The 26225-nt window shown below is 44.8% G+C and overlaps 1 protein-coding gene across 1 annotated transcript in view; it reads right to left on the bottom strand.

Moving 5' to 3' along the window:
- Positions 1–26225, bottom strand: part of LOC139758804 (uncharacterized) — a 1625355-nt gene that overhangs the window by 1585673 nt on the left and 13457 nt on the right. The window contains exons 2-3 of the mRNA XM_071680623.1: positions 9504–9684; positions 7950–8069 (exon numbers count right to left, since the gene is read on the bottom strand). Coding sequence (XP_071536724.1) covers positions 7950–8069; positions 9504–9684 — 301 coding nt within the window. The remainder of the gene's footprint in view (positions 1–7949; positions 8070–9503; positions 9685–26225) is intronic.

Here is a 26225-nt window from a genome sequence, read left to right as displayed (position 1 = left end):
ATGACCCTTGAGCACGATGGTACGGTCCTTGAGCACGATGGTACGGTCATTGAGCACGACGGTACGGCCCTTGAGCACGATGGTACGGTCCTTCAGCACGACGGTACGGCCCTAGAGCACGACAGTACAACCCTTGAAGGGCAAGTCGGTACGACCCTTGAGCACGACGGTACGACCCTTGGGCACGACGTTATCCAAGGAACATAAGGTTGTTTACCGTCTGTCTCAAAAGTTATAGCGACGTGGTGAAGCGGTTAAATAACCCATGCTCTCCTGGGTTGTGTTTATGACTCTGTACAACCGACCATCCTAATCCACCACAACCTTTTCAGCAACTTTGATGATGACGTGATAATCATCACGAATGAACTGGCGGTTTAAGGTTAATGCTTCTGTTTACGTTTACAGTCTTATGTAGAGGTTGTAAAACAACAGCTTTTAAGACCTCTGCACACTGAATCACTTCCCGAAACTGTGAAGAAACTCTCTGGTTTTCGCACAACTTTATCAGGATGCAATGCTGGTCCTGTGGAGTCTGGTCTTAGTGACCTTCCAAAGCAATATCATGGAAAGGTCATATCTTGTATGTATATCATTAGCGTTGTCCTGCTTAGGAAGAATCCAATTTGGTTATCAATTATGTAAGTATTCATGGTGCTCAGTAGTTTTAGTCTGCGATTGTCGAGGTAGCGCCTTCTTCCATAAGGAGGGGAGGAACAAGTTCTGTGGCTGATTCAACCTTGCTCGTTTATATTAGCGACCACAAGTAGTCTGTTTAAAGTGAGCTATTCTGTTTGTTACCAACTCTGTCTGATTCTCTTTCATTCCCTATCTCACCCTTCCTTTCTTCTCTCCTTTCCGTTTATTCCCTTACTTCTTCTGCTGTCTTTTCTCCCTATCCCAGAGGGGCGTTTGTGTCCTGTGGTAATGTCTCCCATTCCAGAATCTAGAGGAAGTTAGTACAGGCCTGCAGTCGACCAGGCTTGCTACTGCTCCTAATGTTCTCTCTCCAATCTTTTTTTTGTTCCTTTAAAACTATGAGCCTATTCTGTTTCTCTCCCCTTTCTGTCCTTTTTTCTTCCTAAAGTACAAAGGTACAACCCCTGGGTATGATGATGTAGTCTTTGATCTCAACTTTTAAAGGTCAGGTTACATGCCAGTTCATTGCGCGAGAGGATCGTACCCTCGTGTTATGGTGCCCAAGGGTCGTACTGTCGTGCTAAGGGTCGTAACTATGCGCTCCAGGTCGCACTATCGTTCTGGAGGTCATACCATCGGTTTTTAAGGGTCGTAGCATTATGCTCAAGAGACGTATGGTCGTGCTCAAGAGTCGCATGGTCGTGCTCAAGAGTCGTATGGTCGTGCTCAAGAGTCGTATGGTCATGCTCAAGAGTCGTATGGTCGTGCTCAAGAGTTGTATGGTCGTGCTCAAGGAGCTGAAGCAAACGTGTGAATACTAAACAAAAAATTAAACAGAGATCACTTGTTCCTATGACAAAAAAAAAAAAGACTGCACATGATCCTTTGGCAAGAAATGTAGTCAAGGTCCCCCAATCATAACTCCGCTTCTCTGAAGGGCTGGAAGAAAATCTTCATTAAGAGATAAGTCCATCGGCCAATCATAATTGCAGTACGCAATACCGAGCCTTGTGATTAGGTAATGTGATATCTGCTTCATCAAATTTAAATTTTTCCAACACAATGGGAGCTACACACACACACATCTACCACAGGTCCTTACAAGTCACTGCAAAACTTAACCATGACTTGGTTTACGACGACGTAAGAGAATTGCGCGCCAGAGCATTACCCACAAGGTTAAGGGCACACCTTATTACGACCTTGGCGTTCCTATCGTATCTGTAAATCACATGACCTTTTACCCGGAGTCGTAACCCAGACACCTGCTGGCCAGGGGTGGAGCGCACGTTATTCAGTTACTCATTTATCATAATGTTCACTCTTGAGTCATGGGTGTACCACAAGCAAAAGACGACCGTAAGGGAGAAGAAAAAAGGAATTGAATCACTTTCTAAGAGAGTAGAGAGAAGAATCATCGGCTCATATGCACATCGCTATAACTTACACGAGATTCCGTCAGATATGAAACAATATCATTCATAATGTTGAGATCTATATGTCCTTTGATGACACAGTTTCAAAAAAAAAAATACTGGAACACTTGAGTTTGATTAGCGAGCTAAGAGAACATCGCCGTTGTATCTATGAAGACGAATCATTTCTCAGTGTCACATACTGTTGGATGATCTGTGAAACAATACGAGAGCAACTGCCATAGTCATCAGTAATTTTCAACCAGTCTTTTCAGTTCAATATTACGTTGCTGCCATCAAGCGTATAGGAAGGTGACCTACCTCTTCATTGTGGAGGGTAAACTCAAAACTCTAACCAAAGAAACAAGAGCTTTGCCTTGTCATTATGATGTACGTCAGCTGTGTGTGTGTGTGTGTGTGTGTGTGTGTGTGTGTGTGTGTGTGTGTGTGTCTCGCACAGCAGTGTATCCCACTGAGATTGTATATGATTAAGACAACAGCGCGACAGGCTGTACGGCAACAACGGATGGTACAGCCGGATACAGCTTCAGCAGATGGTACGTACGGCAGGGTACTACAACAACAGCAGATGGTACGTACGGCAGGGTACTACAACAACAGCAGATGGTACGTACGGCAGGGTACTACAGCAACAGCAGATGGTACAACCAGGTACTGCAGGGTGGGCAGGTCTCACGCCTCAGTGTTTAACCCACCCGATATCTTCCTATAAATATTTAGATCAAACCCAAACATTCGAGTTGCTCTGTGTGTTTAAAACTGCGAGGAAAATGGGAGGAGGAGACGGAAGGGCGACCCTAGTCTGGGGATCTGGGAGAGACAAGGAGGGAGTGGTGTGAGGGGATTAAGGGGAAGGAAGGAAGGGAGGGAGGGAGAGAGAGAGAGGTGGGGGTGAGTGAGTTATAGACACTGGGATGAAGGGGTGAGAGAGGAGGGGGTAATCTTGACCGATAGGAGTGAGGTGGAGAGCTACGCAGGAGGTAAGAGTGGAGAGGAAGGGGGCGCGCGAGTGAGCTATAATTAGAGAAGGTAAAGGGGGGGTTGGTGAGAACAAGAGGAAAGGACATGAGGCGAAACACACACCCGGTGGGAGAGGAACAGATGCGTGTGTGGGAGGGAGTAGTGGGGGTTAAGAGCTCTCCAGGATGGGTTAACTGTAGAGTTGAGGGAAAAAGGAGCTACAGATGGAGAGTTGAGGAATTATGCTATGTCATAGGGAGGGAGGAAGGACTGTATAGAATGAGTTAACCATTTACTTGGGGGAATATGAGAAGTAAAATATGATTTTTTTGGAAAGATGTAAACTATACAGAGGTTAAGGGTGAGGTAATCAATAGATAAACAAAGTGAACAGAAACGGAACAAGAAATGTAAGGCATATGAGAGGAAGGACGAAGTATACTGGAGGTAAGGAGACGGGTAAACTAAACAACAGAGAAAAGATAAGGTAAACTATACAAAAGACAGGAAAGGTAAACTTGTCGGGTGAGGGAAGGTCATGTGCACAGGTGAAGAGAGGGTGAAGTATACAGAGATGATGTAAACTATACAGAGGAACATCAGGCATGTTATACAGCAGGTAAAGATAGACAGACATCCAACAGAAAATGGAAGGGAGCAGAGTATACAAGATAGGTTAGGATATGGAACAATAGTCACAATTCTAAAGATAAAAGATTACGAATACAAAGACATACACTTACAAAAGATGGATATTTAGTCAAACATCCAGACAAGGGATGTGGGTTAAAGTATACAGTGGGAGGAATGAAGCAGATTATAAAACTGACATGAAGGACACACATACAGAGAACACAAACACTACAATAAACGAAGTACAGTATAGACAGAGATAATGGGTAAGACATGAGTATAGACAGAGATTATGGGTAAGACATGAGTATAGACAGAGATTATGGGTAAGACATGAATACAGAGATATTGGGTAAGACATGAGTACAGACAGAGTAATGGGTAAGACATGAGTATAGACAGAGATAATGGGTAAGACATGAGTATAGACAGAGATAATGGGTAAGACATGAGTATAGACAGAGATAATGGGTAAGACATGAGTATAGACAGAGATTATGGGTAAGACATGAGTATAGACAGAGATTATGGGTAAGACATGAGTATAGACAGAGATAATGGGTAAGACATGAGTATAGACAGAGATTATGTGGGTTAAGACAGAGTATAGACAGAGATTATGGGTAAGACATGAGTTATAGACAGAGATTATGGGTAAGACATGAGTATAGACCAGAGATTATGGGTTAATGACATAGAGTTATACAGAGATTAGGGGTAGACATTAGTATAGCCCAGAGATTTGTATGAGTTAGACAGAGATTATGGGTAAGGACATGAGTATAGACAGAGGATTAATGTGTTAAGACATGAATACAGAGATAATGGGGATAAGACATGAGTATAGACAGTGATTATGGGTAGACACGAGTACAGACAGAGTAATGGGTAAGACATGAGTATAGACAGAGATAATGGGTAAGACATGAGTATAGACAGAGATAATGGGTAAGACATGAGTATCAGACAGAGATAATGGATAAGGCATTACTCATCAAAGGAAATGAAATAATGCAGGATAGCGATTATGCAAGTCTTGCTACTTGTCCTGTATTAAACGCTCAAGCTTTTTTCTATTTCTATACAAAATAGGAAAAATCCTTTACTGGCCTCCGGACGTAAAATTCGTCGTCTAACATCAAAGGAAGAGACAAGAAATGTGTTTCTCCACACACATTTTTTTTTCAAATTAAATCACAAAAGGAAGCTGTCAGACTTTTTCTTTTTTTTTACTCTGAAAGGACACAGCCTTAGATTGCCATCAGACAACTGGACTCTGTGTGTGTGTGTGTGTGTGTGTGTGTGTGTGTGTGTCTAAACATCAGTATGAAGTAAACAAGTCATCAGAGAATATTAATAATCATCAGGGAATATTAATCATCGTTCCACATGGGGGTCTCATCTCTCACAAGAGATGGTCCCGGGTGCATCAGATACGAAGACCCGGACGTCTTTCTAAAGAGGACACAGATACCCCCGTCCCCTTTGAGAGGCCGAGTGTCCACGTCAGAATAACACGACGTCCTTCACAGGACAGCTACAGTGTCGGCCAGATGAAGGCCCTGGAGCTTCCTAAAGGATACCCCAGTTATGCCTGACAAGATGAGCAGGATGTTCTCATGAAAAGGACAGGATTTCCTTCACAGGATATCTCATGCATGTTCCCCCACAATATGGCCTCAATCATCCCTGAAGAATGATAGGATTTCCTTCTCAAGGATACCTCAAGGATGCCTCATATTATGATGACCTCAATCATCCCAGAAGAAAGATAGGATATCCTTTTCAAGGATACCTCAAGGATGCCCCATATTATGATGACCTCAATCATCCCTGAAGAAGTATAGGATATCCTTCCAAGGATGCCCCAACGAGTCCTTTACCAGATGACTCAGAACCCAACACATGATTGCCAAAGCCTGCTCCCCACTGCAGGACCCCCAAAGGTCTCTAAAGAAAGTTGTAGTGTCTTGTACGATCCGGCCGTGTCGAGGGCCCAGGCAGGCGCCTGGATTCCTAAATAATGCAGCAGCGACGCCCCAGAAGAGGTGTCAACAGGCGTGAGTGGGGAGCTGCAGGGAAGAGTGAGGGGTGTGGGGTGGGAGGGAAGGGCGGAGGGGGGGGGGTAAGAGGTCTTAAAGGGTACACTGTAGGAAGGACGAGGGAGAAGCTGGAAACGGGTAACCCATCTCTGGTTGATGTATGGCTATTTAAGATTCTTCTTGTAAGCTTGTTTGTTATATGGGAAGAGGGGAGACACAAACAGTGATAGCAACAGATGTAGACAGCCAAAGAGAGGATTAACAAACATAACTGCAAAGACATAATGGTAAGGCTGGGATATGGGTGGTCATAATGATCGTATCAACACAGATAGATTTATTTGGTAAGGTAGCGTGCAGACGTCCACCGAAACCATCATATGGAATAGGTTGTTCAAGGTTCTAGAACGAGCTGTGGGGGCACAAGTCTTCTGAAAACCATCGTAATAAGGTACGTATATGTAACTTTAAAGTATTGTCCCACATCCACTTGTAACAAACTCCGAAGCCATAGTAAAATGGGCGTAAGGTAAGGTCTCACATGAAACCGTAGGGGGTAACAGTCCTCAGAAATCATCTTATAGTTTACGTGAAGTAAAGTAAGGAGAGGTAGGGTAAGACGAGGGGTAGGCGGAGGAAGTATAGCGTTTGCTGAAGGCCTGCGCCGGATACGAGACCGTAAGAGCACTTCATAAGCCTGAAACACCTACCCGACACGCCCTCCCTCAACTGAGATTTAAATATGAATGGGACGGCGTGAGAGTGGACCAGACACCTCCTGGTTCACTGGGTTTCTTTCTTTTGGTCCGCAGAATATTTGGCAGCATCGGCATCATGATGCCTACGGGTAAATTACAGTATTTACAGCGTCTATATGCGACTCAACACCATCGCTGTAACTTCACTAGTATATCAATCTCCTGTTCAAATCACTTGGAGTTATTACTTATGTTTCTGTATTGAATATAAGGGAAGCCCTTGACCTATCTCCAAGACCTGCTTCATATGTAACTACATCTATTTATCTATCTATCTACCTATCTATCTATCTATCGCTCGATATATCTATCTATATACATACGGGTACTGTCTCGTCCTGTGCTGTGTTGTGCTTGTATCTCCGTACTATATACATGCAACTTATGTACTTCCCTACTGTCCATATACACATCCTGGAGTGCGTCTATATCTGTTACATGAGTACGAAGGAAACTTCAACCTCAAGTTTTGTCTTAGTACATGTAATGTCTAGCCCACGGCTTAGCATGTGGACTGGTAAATAAGAGAGATCATAAATGAGCTATAAACGAGTAAATGTGTTCCAAAGAGAGAGAGAGAGAGAGAGAGAGAGAGAGAGAGAGAGAGAGAGAGAGAGAGAGAGAGAGAGAGAGTGAGAGTAAATGTACAAAAGAGTGTGTGTGTGTATGTGTGTGTGTGTGTGTGTGTGTGTGTGTGTGTGTGTGTGTGTGTGTGTGTGTGTGTACACTATGGTGCCATACAGCACGTCAGGATATTGCTTTTTTCAAAGGGGGGAATAATATGTCAGCTAAAGAAAAGCTGCTAAAAACAAAAATAAGTCCCTTCTACATGACCAGTCACAAACGACAGTTCACGTAAGAAATTTCTTAAGATATTTACAAAAAAAAAAAATCACAACTCACAAATAATTCTTCAGTATCGATTACAAAGATATTACGAGCAATTATAAAGGATATACACCTCATCATCTGAATTATTTACTTGACAGTGAAATGAAAAACTTGATTTTCCAAAAAAAAAAAAAAGGATCAGATCGTAACGATCAACAACAACAACAACAACAACAAGAGAATAATGAGTTCCAAATTTAGCGGTGTAAGAAAAGAAATAAACATCACAGTTCCAAACTTAGCGGTGTAAGGAAAGAAATAAGCATAACAACTGTCCGTCCACGACTTGCTAGCTGCTATACAGCAAGCACACGACGCAGTCGCTTGGCAAGTGAGTTTGGCATAGGCTACCACGAGTACAGAAACCGAAGTAATACCTGTATAATAGGGAAACGCAACAAATAATGGAGCGAGAATCAGACGAACGTTTCCATAAAAGACACACATCTTAAGGAATTCATGAAGTATTTACGATTCAAAACACGACCATTGTCAAGTAAATGGAGTATTTATCATTGAATCCACGTCTTCCAAGATAATGATACATATAATCACTTCCTGGTGAGCCACAGGATGGGTGGTGCACTTACCATTATGGGGAGGTCCTGCACCCTAATGGCTGTGTGGAGCACTGCCTTGCCCCGACTCACAGGGTTGGTCGCCTCCACCCGTGGCCAGTACTGCCCTGCATGACCATATTTGTACTCCACCTAGAACGAAAATTATATATATATAAATAAAACATTATACGTACGAGGAAGAAGTCTTTCATGTTTACCCACTGAGTATGTGCTGGTGGGTGGTGCTGGTGTGCAGGTGGGTGTGGCTGGTGTGTCAGTGGGTGTGGCTGGTGTGGTGGGGGGGGAGGGAGGGAGTGGGTGGGGGGCAGAACAGACATGCGTATACAGTAGCCTCCAGCTGTGTTCAAATTCATGTTTGTTGTCTATAGATCCGTGTTTGGAGTTACGACAGTGCCTTCACACTATTCACGGTGCATCTGTTACATCATTAGTGGTAGAACAATGTGTGTGTGTGTGTGTGTGTGTGTGTGTGTGTGTGTGTGTAGTGTGTGTAAGGGAACCTGTTGCTGACATTATGAAATAATATTATCAGTTAGAGAATCATACGAGTCAATTGATATATAACGAAGAGACGTAGCCAGGACGCCATTTGGTTAACATATATCTCATGATCATACTTTCATCCATATTAACTCTCAATTTCCTCTTTTCACGCACTCGCAAACTCTTTTACCATTTTCTGGAGCTTCTCTCCAGAGTCTGCCACCAGAGCTGCGTCATCTACAAACAGCAACGGACTCCTATCCTGTGTCTTACCCGCCCACAACATACCGTAAACCCTGGCCCTCGCCCCGACACCATCAAATTTATCTCCCTCATCGCTCCGTTCCAGAACACATTAAACAGTCATGGTGCCATCACATACACTTACCGCCCACCCATCTTCCCATCTTTACTGAGAACCATTCACCTTACCGAGGCATCTCTGTCAACCCCATCAAACACTTTCTTCAAATCCATAAATGCCACATACAGATCTCATCCTTTTTCCAAGTATTTCGCACATAAATTCTCCATAGCAAACACCATTCACTACCCTTTCTTATACTTTCATATACTGTAAGACACACACTTCTCCCGAGCATTATAGCACTGCTTTCCTAAATCTCCTTCCATTCTTCTTACACTCACCTAGTTTCTCTTACCCATCCTGTTCCATTCTTCACTTCAATCTCCCTTGATATATCAAAACACAGGTATCCTTCCCAGTTCGCTCATTTTTCCCACTTGCTTCACATATAACATTGCCTGTCTTCCTGAACTCGATGCGAATTTTCCCGCTTGCCTCCACTAAGATGTGATCAATAGTTCCACTTGGGCCCCTCTCAGCACATTCACATCTAAAAGCCTCTCCATTCCACACTTGTAGATGACCATATAATCTAATAAGGCTCAATGACACCCAACCAAGATGAATCAAGCATACTTATGTAGGCACATATGTAGAGAAATAAGGAGATAAAACTAGTAAATGGATAAAGAGTAAATAAATAAGCGTGTCAGTTGCCTGTGCCGTCTCAGCTAATGTAAAGATATTTTTCTCTAATACAATTTGTTACTCACTTGAGCCATCCAGGTCCCATTTTCTAGATAGGGCATGGGTTGGAGAAGCTGGCTACCGTCGTCCATATCCAGACTGAGAGGGTCGAGGTGCGAGCCTTGCATTACCCTCACCGTCACCAACACTTTCAACGTCACGATCTCTCCCTGCTGCTGCAGTAGTGGCAGCAACGTGTTCGACGCCCTGAAACACAGCGCACGGTAAGTGCTGGAGGACTGGTAACATTGTGTCATACAGGCCTGGAGGGAGGGGTTCGGTGGGGAAGAGCCCTTTACTTTACTATCCTCTCTAAATCAAGAAAGCTAAGGATAACCTCGTCATAGACCATCAAGTCACTTGTGTCTGGCTTTCCCATGTATACCACCTCACCATCAACCAGTCCTCTAAGATCTATTAGGCTGCTTTAGTACCCTGTGTCCATCTAGATAGATTAGGAATACAGGATACTACATGTCTCCCCCTAGCAGATAACCTCGTCATAGACCATAATGTCTTCTGACTTTCCCACGTAGCATCAACCAAACGCCATGATCCGCTAGACCCCTCCAAGACCCACTATCCTGCCCTACTATCATGTCTCCATCTCTGTAGATTAACAATTTAGAACACTATTAATATCCACTAACGGACAACCTTGTCTCAGGCCATCAGTCCTCCCGTTATCTGGCTTTTCCATGCACTCCCAAGTAACTAACATAGTCTGTGCTATTAAGCAAGGTTAACATTTAAATAAAACATGCTTCACTGGTCTGCTGGTGTGGCCATCCAGCCGTCTGCACTCTCTCTCTCTCTCTCTCTCTCTCTCTCTCTCTCTCTCTCTCTCTCTCTCTCTCTCTCTCTCTCTCTCTCCACCATCTGTCGCCAGAGGACACAATAGACTGTTCCAGCATCACTGGAACAATGGGAAGATGTGTTCTTACTCAGCCCCCGTGTGTACTAATGATCCAGGGGCTTCACGACAGGAGAGGAGGAGACATACTACAGGTGGCCGATGTCAGGTTCATAGGAAGAAATTTGTTTCTGAAGCTGGATCACTATGAAGACCAAGTGTCTACTTAAACTCATCAAATGCCCTCCACTTCTTAGCCTCCGCCTTCCTCAACTTCTCGAGCACGACGGCACGACCCTTTTGAGTATGGTAGCCAGGGTGTTGTTATTCGCAAGGGTCGTACCGCTGTGCCCATGGATCTATGATACTCAAGGATCATCGTACTCAAGAGGTTAACACAGAACCGTACTCACAAAGTTAGCTGGTCTCTTCCTTAAAACACAATAACGAGTTGGAAATAGCATAACGTTAAGTAGAAGTCTCCTTAGTACACTAAGGTTTGCGTGGCTCACGTATGAATATAAACCTCACAACCTAAACAGATCATTTCAAAGAAAAGAGTGATTTTTTTCTGTCCTAATGTCAGTTTCTGAGCCCATACGCTTAAGTAAATTCTAAGCCCATATGCTTAAGTAAATTCTAAGTCCATATGCATAGGTAAATTATACGTACATCTGATGGGACTAAATGAAATGAAAAAAAAAGTACATAAGACGATACGAAAATACAAATCCACAAGACTGGAAAATAAAAGATGAATACATATCTTATCACGGGACTGGTTTAAAAATCATAGCAGACAAGAAACCTCAAAATTTACCACCAAGAAAATCTTGAGAGAGAGAATCTGGACTCAGACAAGTTACAACATAAAAACCAACCTCGGGAACAGAAAAAAAAAAAGAGGAGGAAGAATTGACCATAAAAAGAAGGACGAAGAAAGAAGAAAGAAATGACCGTAAAAAGAAAGAAAGAGAAAGAAGAACAACGACACACGAAGACGTTGCAACGGTTGCCACAACCCCGCTAAGTTAGGTTGGCAACCCCGCTAAATAGGTTCCCCTTCCCACTGCCTCCTCCTCCTCCTCCTCTCGACCCCACTAGGTATCTGGCCAGCGCATCACCCAAGTCATGGCCATAATTAAGATAAATCTCACTAATATGGCTCCAGACAGAGAACAAGTGAAAGACAGGTGACGCTCTCCAGGCGCACTCAAGGCTCTGTTGATGCGTAGGCAGTACGTGAGATGCTCGGAATTTAACCCCCCTGGAGCACGACGGTTCGAACCCCCCTTTTGAGCACTGTATGACCTCCCTCGCGCCCCCTTCCCTATGAGTAGGATGGTGCTACTGACTCTTCCAGCACGACCTTTGTGGTCGTTTGAGAGCGACGGCACGACTCGCATGATGACCTGGTCAGGTCAAAGGCCCCGGGGCCACCTTACCCAAGGCTCGTCGTATGTCCATGCTCGTGGATCGTACCTTTGTCCTCATGGGTCGTAAGGTCGTGCTGAAACAGTCGTACCATCCTGCTCCAACGATCGTAACGTCAGTCCTCATACCATTATGGGCGGGCTCACTACACGCCCACCGTCACGTTGGCTGCCACACACACACACACACACACACACACACACACACACGCATCTCTGTGGTGTGGCTGTTGGCGTTACTGACCGTCACGCATGCACGGGCCGCCTGGGATCAAACTCGCAAAGGTTCGAATCCTGGTCGCGGCCGCTGGTTTACAGTCCATCTAGCTGTTCGTCTTCACCTGGGAACTGGTCGATAAAACAGGTATCTGGCTAAGGTGTGTGTGTGTGTGTGTGTGTGTGTGTGTGTGTGTATATATATAGGAGTAAAGATATTGTTTATATACAAGGTTAAGAGACGGGGCAACACAACTGTAAAACTCCCTCCTTATAACATACAAATACTAATCACACACCAAGCTGAGTGCGAAACACAACCGTACCCACACACACACACACACACACACACTCACACACACACACTCTTCCCCCAGTCCATCTACCCCTTCCACACCCCCACCAGCATTATCATCATACCCCCCAGACGTTTCTCTTAGCAATTCCATCTCCTCCAACACTCTGATAGCATCATTTAGAGGACATTATCCGCCGGACGATTCTAGGTAGAGCCTGGCGTGTATGACCATCGCATACAGATGAGACGGTAAATTGAAAATTAGCTCACAAGTAGGCTACGAGAAACTGCGCCTGTCCGGCCAGCCAGCAAGCCTTCCCGTTTGCGCCCGCCTCCACTCCTCCTCCCCGCTCCTCAAGCCGGATTTGAATTTCGCGCCTGACCTGCCCTGACCTCTGGTGGCCGGTGCATAAATTACCCGCCAGGGCCGACCACTCCTGAAGGAAAGACTGTCGAGGGGTCACTCGGATCCTGTTGGCCTCTGGGGGAACGTCTGATGTGGCTCTGCTAGTTACTGGAACATCTGCCACTGTCGTCTCCTCGTTACATAAATATACAGTAATAACGGTCGCTCTTACACCTGCTCACCTTTCCCACTTCTTCGTGGTAGCGTCAGGGACGGACGACTAAATAATGATGATAATAATAATAATAATAATAATAATAATAATAATAATAATAATGATGATGATGATGATGATGATGATGATGATGATGATGATGATGATAATAATAATAATAATGATAATTACTATAATAGTAATGATAATAATGATAACTAACGCTTTACTAATTTGAAATAATTACAATAATAACCAACGCTTTACTAATCTAAATGCAACCTTTAATTAAAGACGTAAAGAAATATGTACATACATGAAGGGATTTCAAAAAAAAAGTCATAGATTACTTGATTACGTAAACGACTGAGCATTTATTATAATCACTAATGATTCTGGCAAGTTAGATGAACATCTTACCATTCTTCGCGAATTATATCTATATGGCATGTTCCCTCACCATACCATGGAGTACCCACGTCTCTGACCCGGTGCCTTAAATATTGTCATGTTATACATCATGGCTCTGTCTAGATACCTTAATACCTATCAGCGTTGGTTTGCTATGTGATTATCCATTAGTTCCGGCTAGGTGTACATGCGTATATTAGCTCTAGGTAGTTCCATGAATTTCTCACAATTGTGGCTGGTTATCTGTATTTTAGATAGCTCTGGCGAGGTCCTTTTAAGGGCCAAATGCACTACGAGAACGTGTGTGGTTTTGAATTGAACACCTGGAAGAAAGTGTTTACAAGATGTTTCGATTGGTGGTTGTAACTTGACGTTTTAGACCTGCATGACCTTTGGAGTTAAAGTGGTCCCAAAGCCCTAACTACAAACTACCCAATCAGCCAGGGTATATGTGATTACATGACCATTCTGGTCAGTTTATAATCCTAATGTGGCTTGTTTATTAGCAGCTTGTCTGCTTTCCAAATCATAGTCAGCTAACTTGGTGTTCTTACAAGTATGAATTTGCATATCTCTTTGGACATCATTTTGAGACAAAGGTTCGGATGGAAAACGTAACGTCTCTCTCTCTCTCTCTCTCTCTCTCTCTCTCTCTCTCTCTCTCTCTCTCTCTCTCTCTCTCTCTCTCCATGCTCATGCCAGGAGATGAAGGCACACCCTTCGAGTTTGCTAGGGAAATACCTGTGGATTGTTTATTCCAATGCTTCTCTTGTCCAGCTCAACACCATTAACCTGGAGAGTTACGAGATGAATTCCTCATTGTGCTGGAGGAAAGGAAAGAGGAGAGGAGGAGGAGGAGGAGGAGGAGGTCAGGTGCCACAGCTTATCACCGACTTGGTTGTAAGATTGCCTTGCATAAACCAGCAGACGGAGGTGGTACTGTGAGTGTGGAGGTCCTCGAGCCATCAGGTCCTCCCTGCGTGGAGCCACACACACACACACACACATACGCCTCTGACAGGTCCCTACAGTGAACCCAGGATTTACACCTGTGTTACCTCGAGTCGTCCTTGTTTTTGTTATTTTTTCTCCAACCTTCTCCACCGCACGTTAGGTTAAGGTGGGTCTCGAAGAGAATCTGTTGTGTAGTTCTCGTAGATAAACTTGTCCCATTTTGCGAACAATCGTCACACAGGTCTTGGCTTTCCTTCATACGCAGAGTCCTCTGGCGGATATTTGTGTCTTACAGATACGTATATTACGTTCTTCCAGCTGATCTTTCACTAGTATCCAATCAAGTATTCTTTGAGGGGTCTCTTGATCAATGGGGGAGGGGTCTCTTTATTACGTATCCAATCATATATCTCATAGGTCTCTTTATTACGTATCCAATCAAAATATTCTTCGGGGGTCTCTTTATTACGTATCCATCCAAAATATTCTTCGGGGGTCTCTTTATTACGTATTCAATAAAAATATTCTTCGGGGGTCTCTTTATTACGTATCCATCCAAAATATTCTTCGGGGGTCTCTTTATTACGTATCCAATCAAAATATTCTTCGGGGGTCTCTTTATTACGTATCCAATCAAAATGTTCTTCGGGGGTCTCTTTATTACGTATCTAATCAAAATATTCTTCGGGGGTCTCTTTATTACGTATCCAATCAAAATATTCTTCGGGGGTCTCTTTATTACGTATCTAATCAAAATATTCTTCGGGGATCTCTTTATTACGTATCTAATCAAAATATTCTTCGGGGGTCTCTTTATTACGCATCCAATCAAAATATTCTTCGGGGGGTCTCTTCAACACGCATCGTCCCATCAAGCATTCTTCGATGGGGTCACTTTATTAAGTATCTCATCAAGTATTCTCCGGAGGTCTCTGTTCTTGTGGCTTCCTTCTTATACGACCAAACCACCGTCGCTCCGACGTATCCACCTACGCCTGATGTCACATTCATTCTCAACATTCTCTCCTTCTTCTCCTCTCTTCCCTCTTTAACTCCAGCATGAGTCAGACTTTCACGTAGTCAGCTACGTCATTTGCGAGTTCAGAGCGTCATTATTCTTCACGTCCATAACTATGGTATCCGCGCTTCACACACCCAGTACTTTGAGCTTGTAGGACAAGTCTTCTTCTAGACAGGAAAACCACTGGTTCCTCCGTGTTAACAACCTGAGCGTTGTGCGTTTTTCTTCTCCCACTGGGTATAGTGATCCGCCTACCCGAACGAGGCGACAGGTAATACCAGGTTTAGACGTGACATGGGCAAGGTGGTTTTTTCTTTCTCTCTCTCTCTCCGCCACTGCGGGAACTACTAACATGACGCGGTGAAGAAGAGGTGGACCAACGCGTAGCAACTTCGACACAAGGGATCGAAGATGTTTGAGCCTCGCTTGGGGTCGCTGATACATCTAGCTGAACAAGGTAGGCGACTGCAGGAGGGTGTTGGGAGCGACAGGGCGAACGTGTCAGCCAAACGGTAGTGAGGGGAGGAGGACTTCATACGAGCGGGAGGGAAAGGCATAATCCAGCGCAGGGTTGGTGTTGACAAGGTAAAGGCAAGATGGTGTCAGCTGATACGGTGGGGGCCTCCTCCTGACGTGATACAGGCGATGATGTCAGCGGTCCTGCAGGACGGGCCCCGGAGACGTCAGCCAGCTGGTTATTGAGAGGCCTTGATATAACGGGAGAGAGAGAGAGAGAGAGAGAGAGAGAGAGAGAGAGAGAGAGAGAGAGAGAGAGAGAGAGAGAGAGAGAGAGAGGGGCGACATTCATATGAAATCTACTCCCCCCCAGCGTCACCTGAAGAGCCAGAGGCATTTTCTTCTCTAAACGCTCGACGTAAATGAAAGCGCAAATTCCCTATTGATTTTGCTTTTTGCCCCGAGACCACTCCCATCCACCCTGTCACATACTTGACCGTTTCCTGACACTGTATAGTATTCAAGTGGCTAACAAACTTCTAATTCAATGGATACCACATACACCCATACACACTATATATATATATATATATATATATATATATATATATATATATATATTGGAAAGGATCACAATTTTGCGCGTGATCAAGATATTCCTATGAGTCCATGGGAACTTATCGTGTTTCATTTTCCCCGTGGACTCATAGGAATATATATATATATATATATATATATATATATATATATATATATATATATATATATATATATGCCTTTCCCTTCCACTCACTGATTTACGAGTTTCTCTTCGTCATCATTACAATCAGCCTCAAAAGGATCCAATGGTCTCTTGCTGTTTGAATTCCTTTCCATTCCTTCGTATTTTGTATTCACTCTGGAGGAGGTGGAGGAGGTTCAGAGAGTGTTGCGCTTCACGAGAGGGCCTGAAGGCCTCTCAGTAACATGACAGGGTACCACCTCTAGCTAGCCTTCACAATACTTAATTCTTCTTACTGAAGGGCATATTAAAACCCCCGTGGCAAAATTGAACGTGCAAAAAAAAGCAGACGTCAGCCAGGCAGAAGCAAGCATGGAGGTTTTCCACGAACTTAAACTGTAGGTAGAAGGTGAAGTCTAAGCAGATCATGGCTAGCCAAGTGTCCTGGTTGAGTGTATTTCAAGTCTGTTGGAGGACTTTTATACACACACACACACACACACACACACACACACACACACACACACACACACACACACACAGGTTTCTTTATCTGATGGTGGTTTGGGAAGGCCACAACCTGTGAGTCTTCCATGAACCCCGTGAGCACGATGGTACGACCCTTGAACACGACGGTGCGACCCTTGAACACGACGGTGCGACCCTTGAACACGACGGTACGACACTTGAGCACGATGGTACGACCTTTAGGTACGATGGCCTGGCCTATGGACATAAAACCTTTAAGGGTCGGATCAAAGACAAAGCCATCATACCCAAGGATCTTACCGTCCGTGCTCAAGGGTCGTACTGTTGTGTTGAGGGGTCGTGCCGTCGTGTTCAAGGGTCGTACCATCGTGCTGAGGAGATGGTGTCAAGTCCCAGTGATACTGATAACTATCTACTGTTGACGGCCTGTGGCGTCATCTCGCTCTTGGTGATAACAACCACCAGTGTATAACCACACCCTCACACCCCCCCCACACACTCCTTATATCAAGGTCGATAACTATATCATTACTGAAGGAAATGTCAGTCTGTATATCATGTCTGACAAAATCAATTCGCCCATCATCATCATCTCTTTGGCACCCTCACTAGAGCCACTTGAAAACGTTTCAGAGTCGAGTCACAACCAGTCAGTCTGCCGTTGTCACAACCAGTCAGTCTGCCGTTGTCACAACCAGTCAGTCTGCCGTCGTCACAACCAGTCAGTCTGCCGTTGTCACAACCAGTCAGTCTGCCGTTGTCACAACCAGTCAGTCTGGCGTTGTCACAACCAGTCAGTCTGCCGTCGTCACAACCAGTCAGTCTGGCGTTGTCATAACCAGTCAGTCTGGCGTTGTCACAACCAGTCAGTCTGGCGTTGTCACACCTCATCAATACACAGCTATGGAGACTCAAGCTTATGACCAATTTACACCACTAAACCCACTCATCTCCTTGAAGACTCCACTGTCTTGCCCACAACCTCAGCATGCGAGGACGGGGAAAGTCCGTCATACCACAGAATGTAGGGGCATGTCGAGTGTCTGTCATGTCTTGCCCACAACACAGTGTGTGTGGAATGGTATGTGTGAAGGCGTCTGCCACTCCGTTATTCCTACGGTAAAGTCTCCGGCGATAACCTGCCCAGGATCTAATCTACGAACCATGAAGACAGTGGGAAAACTTCACTTTAACACACACACACACACACACACACACACACACACACACACACACACCGAATCGGTAATTACACATTCGACTTTATATATATACATATATATACATATGCAAGCTTCTGAATACACATGTACCATAGTATGTATGAATATGACGTATTCGACCTGTATATACACATGACCTTGTGTATGAATGTGTCCCTCTGTATCTAACAGAGTGAATAAGTATGAGGAGGTGTATGAATACAGCACACATTTCCTCGCACACAAGTATTCGTATGACAAAAGACGTCGTATGTACATAACTCACCACAGTGAGTGCGTCTTTGACAGATATATTGCTCCGCACTTGACCGTCCAAGTGAGTCCATGTGCACATAACCGGTAAGTGGACTTGGGTGTTTTCGTAGACACACAAGAGGTTAAGTGTCTACATATACGATCACTAGTGTAGGTAAATGATATAAAAGACACAGAGGAATATGTAAATGACATAGTTTACTATGGTAAAGGTGTACAAGTACACATTTTCTTTACTCTCTCTCTCTCTCTCTCTCTCTCTCTCTCTCTCTCTCTCTCTCTCTCTCTCTCTCTCTCTCTCTCTCTCTCCACTATGTCAAAATATACCGTCGGATATGAAAGACAGTCCGGGCAAAAGGTCTAATGTCGCGTTTATATATATATATATATATATATATATATATATATATATATATATATATATATATATATATATATATATATATAAACGCGTGTACGTATGTGAAGTACCTTCAACGTTTCATCCAAAGTCTTCAGTATGATAAACCATTTTTCTCTCGTGCCTGACGTCTTTCTCTTACGATGGCAAGTTCCGCGGCGAGGCGCATATGGTCCTATCTCGTCCAACTCCGCCGGGGAGAAGAAATGGTGAATGTGCAGAAGCTTGGGGAGATAAGACTGCGAGGTCTGCCTGGTTGTCGAGACACGTTTTGATATCTATGTGGTTGTCGGGGGACACGTTGCAAGTCGGGGACGTGTTGGAGAGTCTCCGAGGCTGTCGGGGACGTGTTGGAGAGTCTCCGAGGTTGTCGGGGGACACGTTGCAAGTCGGGGACGTGTTGGAGAGTCTCCGAGGCTGTCGGGGGACACGTTGCATGTCGGGGACGTGTTGGAGAGTCTCCGAGGCTGTCGGGGACGTGTTGGAGAGTCTCCGAGGTTGTCGGGGGACACGTTGCAAGTCGGGGACGTGTTGGGGAGTCTCCGAGGCTATCGGGAGACACGTCGAAAGGTCTCTCCGGCTAACGACAGTCTCTCGGGTCTGTCAGGGACACTATGCAAAGTCTCTCTGGCTGTCAGGGGGTCATGTTGGAAAGTCTCTTTGGCCTGTCGAGAACACGCTGAAAAAACGTCTCTCAGACTAACGAGACAACATAGAGTGTCTCTGGTTCTTGACAACAAGTGTCGGACGTTCGGGTGTGAAACACTGTAAAAACTTCTCCACCTTCCTTGACATCAACTTTCGACCTCATGTGGTAACGGAGGGTGGTAACACACACACACACACACATACACACACACACACACACACACACACACACACACACACACACACTGACCTTCGAGAATGCCATTAGAAATAAAGGCAGACAAGTCGAGAAGAAGGTTTACAAAAGAGAGATAAAGAAAACAGCAAGTGGGAGTATCATTAAAAGGCATCGTCCCTAAAACGCCCCACCCCACCCCCCACCCACCCACCATTAAGTGGAGAAATTGTTGCCGAGAGATGCGCGGCGGAAGGGAAAAAAGAGAGACTGAACAAGAACAATAAGGTCCTCTGTTTCCAGATGACCTTAATCACAGGCCTGGGGGTCGGTCGGTGTCCCTTCATCTTTTCTCCCTTTAATCACTCCCTTCATAGTTTGTCTCATTAGTCTAGTCTTCCTATCCCTCACATCTCCCTCTATACAGACTTCCCCCCTCTCTGCCTTAAACCCCCGCACTTTCTCTCTCTCTCTCTCTCTCTCTCTCTCTCTCTCTCTCTCTCTGGTATAGATATACTCCATTCTCGTTCTATCACCTTATTCCTCTACCAACCAACGTATCTCACGCACACACACACACATACACACACTGGGGGGGGGGGGGGGGTGTTGACGGCAGGAGACACAGAACATCTCTATCTATTTGTGACTGATGATCTCATTCACATTGGAAGTCACAGAACTTTCCAATCCCAGTTCATTAATTAGTCTAATCATACTAATTACATTAATCTATCGGAAACAGAATTCCTACGAACTCTGCACTAATACCCACGTAACTAATTAGCATTTACTGAGCTTTTGCCATAATTCGCAGTTCATTTTTTTTCCCCTCATCGGAATTTTATCGTGTAGAAACCTTGATTAAGAATTTACAAATTATGAGCTAAAAAAACACAGGATAAAAAAGATTTTGTATTGACATATAAGACTTAAGGACATGATACCTTTCTGGTCTGTGTATGAGACAAATCTTCGACACAGGAGGCTTTCAGAGTCCCAGGGTGTAGTATACAGGGTGTAATCTGGGCATATCTGAAGCATGGGGTGGTGTAGTGGGAATAAGTTGGGTGTCCAAGGTGTAGCGGAAGGAGGAAGGAGAGGTGGTTGTGGGTGTGTGGCAAGGCGGAGGTGGTGGTTGGAGGCCGTCTGAATGGGTTTGCCAGACGGTGGCTTGGGTAGTTCAGTAGTTTTTATTCCTCGGTCAGGAAGACTTAAGCTGTCTACGCTGCTGTAATGTATAGGGTTATAATGTAGGGACTTTGGTCGGCGTGGGTGTGGGTGTTAGGTGTGGTATGGAGGTGGTGTGGAGGGTGGTATTGCCTTCCCGTCTGTCTGTGGTTGAGGCGAGTCGTGGACATGGCGTGTGTGTGTGTGTGTGAGGTTATGGTGTTGCTGTGGTATACTCGCGCTGTGGCTCGAGTACCTGTGTGATGTGGCTGTGATGTGACGAGTGTCTAGAGGCCTCTCAAGTGTGGGGCTTGAGTGAGGCTGTCGCGTGGCTCTGATGATGATATATAAGTTATAATACATCTGGTTGTTGTGTTCTAAATGATATCCAAGACGTGAATACAATAAGGGAGGAGGGTGTTGATGTAGCGTGGCAGAGGTGGGAATGTCGTGTGGCTGTGGCGTAACTCTATCTTTAATTATCTTTATCTTGATTTCCTCTCCATCGTATGTGACGGTGGCAGCAAAAATACATAGCATGTATAGCAAGGTCCACGATGAGTATTGCTCGTAGGGCAAGTTAGGGTACTTCCCAGGTAAATGACGCAAAGTTAAGATACTTCCCAGGTAAATGAGGCAAAGTTAAGATACTTCCCAGGTAAATGAGGCAAAGTTAAGATACTTCTCAGCTAAATGAGGCAAAGTTAAGATACTTCCCAGATAAATGACGCAAAGTTAAGATACTTCCCGGGTAAATGACGCAAAGTTAAGATACTTCCCAGGTAAATGGGGCAAAGTTAGGATACTTCTCAAGTACGTGGGAGGAATTGTTATTAATCTACATAAAGGTAGATACTTATCATAGTCATCTTCATCTTTAAGAGCAGATCGGAGTTCATCAGTCATGTATTGGGTTCAACGTGTGAAGGAATCCAGAAGGAAATGCACCTCCACTCTGTCATGGACACTTGCTATACCAGTTCTCTGGATCAATGACACATGTGTATTACACTGTAGATGATGGAAGGCTAATGCTTATGTTTGAGCTGTGATGAGGGCAATTTGTGGCTTTGTGTTGCAGCCATGTTTTTGTCCCGCCCTGGCCTTATAACTGTGTTGTGGTTGTGGTTCGAGCGAGACTCGTTGTGGATACGTTCTGCCTCTGGTCTGGGTCTGTTTGGGTTAGGTTGGAGCTGTGTTATGGAACCGCTGTGGTTGTTCTGTCTCGCCCCTTTGTTATGGCCAGGTTATATACATATATATACATTCTTGTACTTTGCTGGTAGTTGCAAATATTGTAGTTATGACAGTTATGGTCCTGCAGTTACTGTGGTATCCCAGGCGTCACAGGAACTACCACTTTGAGTAGTTAGGTATGAGGGCGTCGGGAGGTCTGTCTGGTAGCACTTTGGTGAATGTGGTTGCATGTCCTGGTTGTCACGAATGCAAAGTGGTGGCTGACGCGTGTAGGTGCGACAGTAAGGTGGCTGTGTCGTGGTCGGTGTGTGGTAGCTGTGTGGTAGGTATAGGACACTCGTACGGTGGTGTGTATGTAGTGGGTGTGGTGTCATGCGCGAGGTTGGTTGAGACTCCCTGGTTGTCTTTGAGGGGGAGGAGGAGAGTTGGGGAGGGAAGCAAAACCCCCCCGTCAATTGACGTGGTGATCTTGATGTAATATCATCGTCGGGGAACGAGCAATATATTCCGTATTGTGAAATAAGAAAGACTTTCTCCCGGCAACGGGGACCGGAGAGAAAATGGAGCGGAAACTGGTCGGGCATTGTTCAAAATATATGTAAATTGCCTAGACTATCATATTTTTCAGCCGCGGGCGAGTTCCCCAACAGCCAACAACAGCCAACCACACTCCTCCCCGACCCTCCCTCACTCCTGCCGCCCGCCCCACCTTCCGTTTTCCCCCCGACACACACACACACACACACACACACAACACAGTCAAGAGAATATCGTATATGAACAACACACTTTCCACTCCCGTTTTCATTTCCGTTTTCTTTTTTTTTCCGCCAAGATGAGAATGGGAAAGTCTGATAAACTATCATTATCAAAATCAGTAGAGACATTTTAGTTCATATATACACAACTGGTAACGGATATCATGGAAAAACTAATCAAGAAAACGTCGTCCACGAACACACTTTTCAACCCCGTTCTCTACAGCAGAGTGAGAATGGGAAACGCTCATACACTAACATCAAAAGATAATACATATAACATATACACCTTGTAACATATGTGATATGTAAAGACTACAAAAAAATTGCTAATTGACATGTTCCATTAACTGATTTTTACAGCAACGTTGCCACAATTGTTCAACCGAGTTGTCTTTATCCACGTGCTGTCTGAGAAACAACATCTGCCCAGGTTAAGCTGGAAAAAATGTAAACACAGACACATTTAAGAATCGTTATTCTACACGTATTACACCCACGACAACCTTTGATGAACACTTGTTGTACTACAGTCAACACACTATGGACTAAAACCCCTCAAGGGTTCTGGTTGTTGAGGCCTAATGTACGACGACCTCCATGAAGAAACACACCGGACGACCCCACGTACATCCTTAAGTATCATGTGAGGTACGACCTCCTCCCACAATCCAGGAGCTGTATAACTCTCTCACTATGATCTGTGATAAAGGTAAGTGTACTACCCTCGCGTACGACTTACTGCACGACCCCTAAGCCCGTCCACACGACCAAACTGAAGACAAGAGGCGAGAGACCATATATATATATATATATATATATATATATATATATATATGTACTGTACCAAGACTTGTGGATGTTAATGGTAGAGAAAATAAGAAAGAAAATGGAAAGAAGACATACTTATAAGCTGTTAGATGCCGTCTTATGATCTTGCGTCAATGTTCTAACGACAGTTTGGTGGTTATGGATCGTTTCTCACGTCGTTCGTTGTCACATGTCCTTCAAAGGTCGTTTATGACGACCTGTGATGAAGAAAATATTAGCCATATGACGACCTGAGAAACGATCCATAATGACCAAACTGCCCGAACTCTCGTTGGAACAATCGCTTGAAAACTGAGACTTGGCCATTCTCTCGGATCAAAGACTTGGTGGGAGCCAATTACGAGACACAATACCTCTCTCTCTCTCTCTCTCTCTCTCTCTCTCTCTCTCTCTCTCTCTCTCTCTCTCTGGCGACTCATATTCCAGCCACGGGAACCACTGGCCATTAATCAGTAGCTGTGGTTAATGGGGAACCTCGACTATAATTGTAGCTGATGTGGGGACACGCTACCACTGTGGCTAATGTGGTTCCCTGACCACTGTGGTTAATCTGGAGCCTCGACCACCGTGGATAGTGTGGACCCCTGACCACTGTGGTTAGTGTGAGGTTTCGACCACTGTGGTTAACTTGAAAATCCTGCTGTTGTGGTTTAATGAGTAACCTTGCACCACTGTGGCTTATAATGTACTTCCTTCACTCTTATGGTTAATCTAGGGTCTTTACCACTGCAGTTTACATCTACACTACGACTGTACGATCTTTGAGAATGTTGGCTAGGGTTATGACCTGACATTTAAAAGGTCCAGGTCAAAGGCCACACCGAAGGATCTTACCGTCGTGCAGAAAGGGGTGTTAACATGTAGGTCCACAACCAGTGGGGTTAACAGAAAGACTGTGCCCACTGTCAGTCATCCTGAACACTTACACTGCAGTGGGTAACGGTGAACCCTTAACCAAAGTGGTTTACAAGAGGTTCTTACCACTGTGGCCTGAAGATCAGTTTTTCCTCTCCGTTAAAAGACACAACTATGGAATCAAGACACCTCGTAAAGTTCACACAAGGCGCTCCCCCCCCCCAAAAAAAATGCATTTGTTTCCCATTCGAAAGTTATCGTAGACTTTAACACACTGGACAATGGTGCAAGACGTGTATGGATAACCCATGAGGCTGCGTGTCCCTGACCCAGACACACGGAAGTTGAGGGGGGAATGGAGCTGCTGATGAGGATAGATAGGCAGGTAGATGGGAGAGATGCAGGTGACTATAAGCCAGATAGACATCAACATACATCCGGTACACTCTCAGAGCGTGCTGCTGGGGGTAGCAAAGCGCATCCAGTGCTCTACATAAAGCTAGCCTAAATCAAGGTGTAGTATACATAAACACTTACACGAACACAGACATACATATACAGACAGAGGCACAAAACAGCCATACACATACAGGTATATATACACAGAGAGACACAGCACAAGCGGGCCAGGGGTTGGTCCCACATGGAATCGAATCCCGGGAGCGGTGGTTGGCCCACAGGCAATCAAGGTGTTCATCCTCCGCTCGAGGCTGGTTGATAAATGTGCACCTGACTTAGGCTGGTGTGTGTGTCTGTAAAACTCTCTATGTAACACAAGTAATCACACACACGCAATCATTATCATCATAATCATTACCATTATCATCTTAAAATATCGCCATTAAAGACACTACGATCACGAAGACCATTTCAATAATAACGCTTTATTTCGTAAACTTTGCTATAATAACTTATTCTAGCTCAGACAAGGCCGGCCAGATATTGACGGAAGGAGACGTAAATCCCCTGCAGCTCCTCCTTAATTGATATCAGACGCTGGTAATTGATCGAGGCCACTAGCTAGCAATCACCAACCGAGCCATGCGATTGATCGGAGGGCCGCGTAATCGATTGAGCGGGCCAGCGATCAATCGACTACCGTAATTACACGCCGTGTTCCAGAGACGCTGTCGGAGGGGGCAGTAAATTGGTCATCAGAGACTAGCTGTCCCAGGCCAAGCAGAGACTGGTGCTGCTGGCCAAGCCAGGCCAGGCCAGCACAGCCGTTTTATCGCCTCACTCCTCGTGGGGGAGTGGAGGAGTAGCGTGGGTGTGTTTATATATCGCGCAGGTGTTGTATGTGGCGTTGGTATGGTGTTGTATGTGGTGTGGGGGAGGAGGTAATGTATGTAGTGTAAGATTCCTACTTTTCTACAATCCTAGACTCTGTCACTAACCTCTCGAGTGTCATCTGTATATTGCCACCAGAGCCGTGTCATCTGCAAACACCAACCGACTCACCTCCCATGCCCTCGCATCCTTACCTCCAGCTCACTGTACACCTGCCGTAATGCTCCAAGACACCTACATCGTATCTACCTTCCTCACAAACCCGTTCATAAACACATCAAACAGCAAAATGATACGTGAATATATGTAACGCGTGGATAGCCTATGCAATACAGGCATAACGACTTAATATGTAGTAAGGGAACTTCGCTATCGACCGGATATAGCAAAATGATACAGGATTTCTATTGGGCAAGGAACACATTGTCACAATCTATGAGGCGAGTAGACAGTGCTATATAGATAGATATCAAAGACAAAACAAAGAACACAAAAAGCAACTTTCGAGGTTATGATAACTCTGATGAAGCCAGA

This window comes from Panulirus ornatus, chromosome 31, assembly GCF_036320965.1.
Source record: "Panulirus ornatus isolate Po-2019 chromosome 31, ASM3632096v1, whole genome shotgun sequence".
Classification (NCBI taxonomy): Eukaryota; Metazoa; Arthropoda; class Malacostraca; order Decapoda; family Palinuridae; genus Panulirus; species Panulirus ornatus.
The sequence above is the reverse complement of the archived record's forward strand: the minus strand, read 5'-3'. Positions and strand labels throughout refer to the sequence as shown.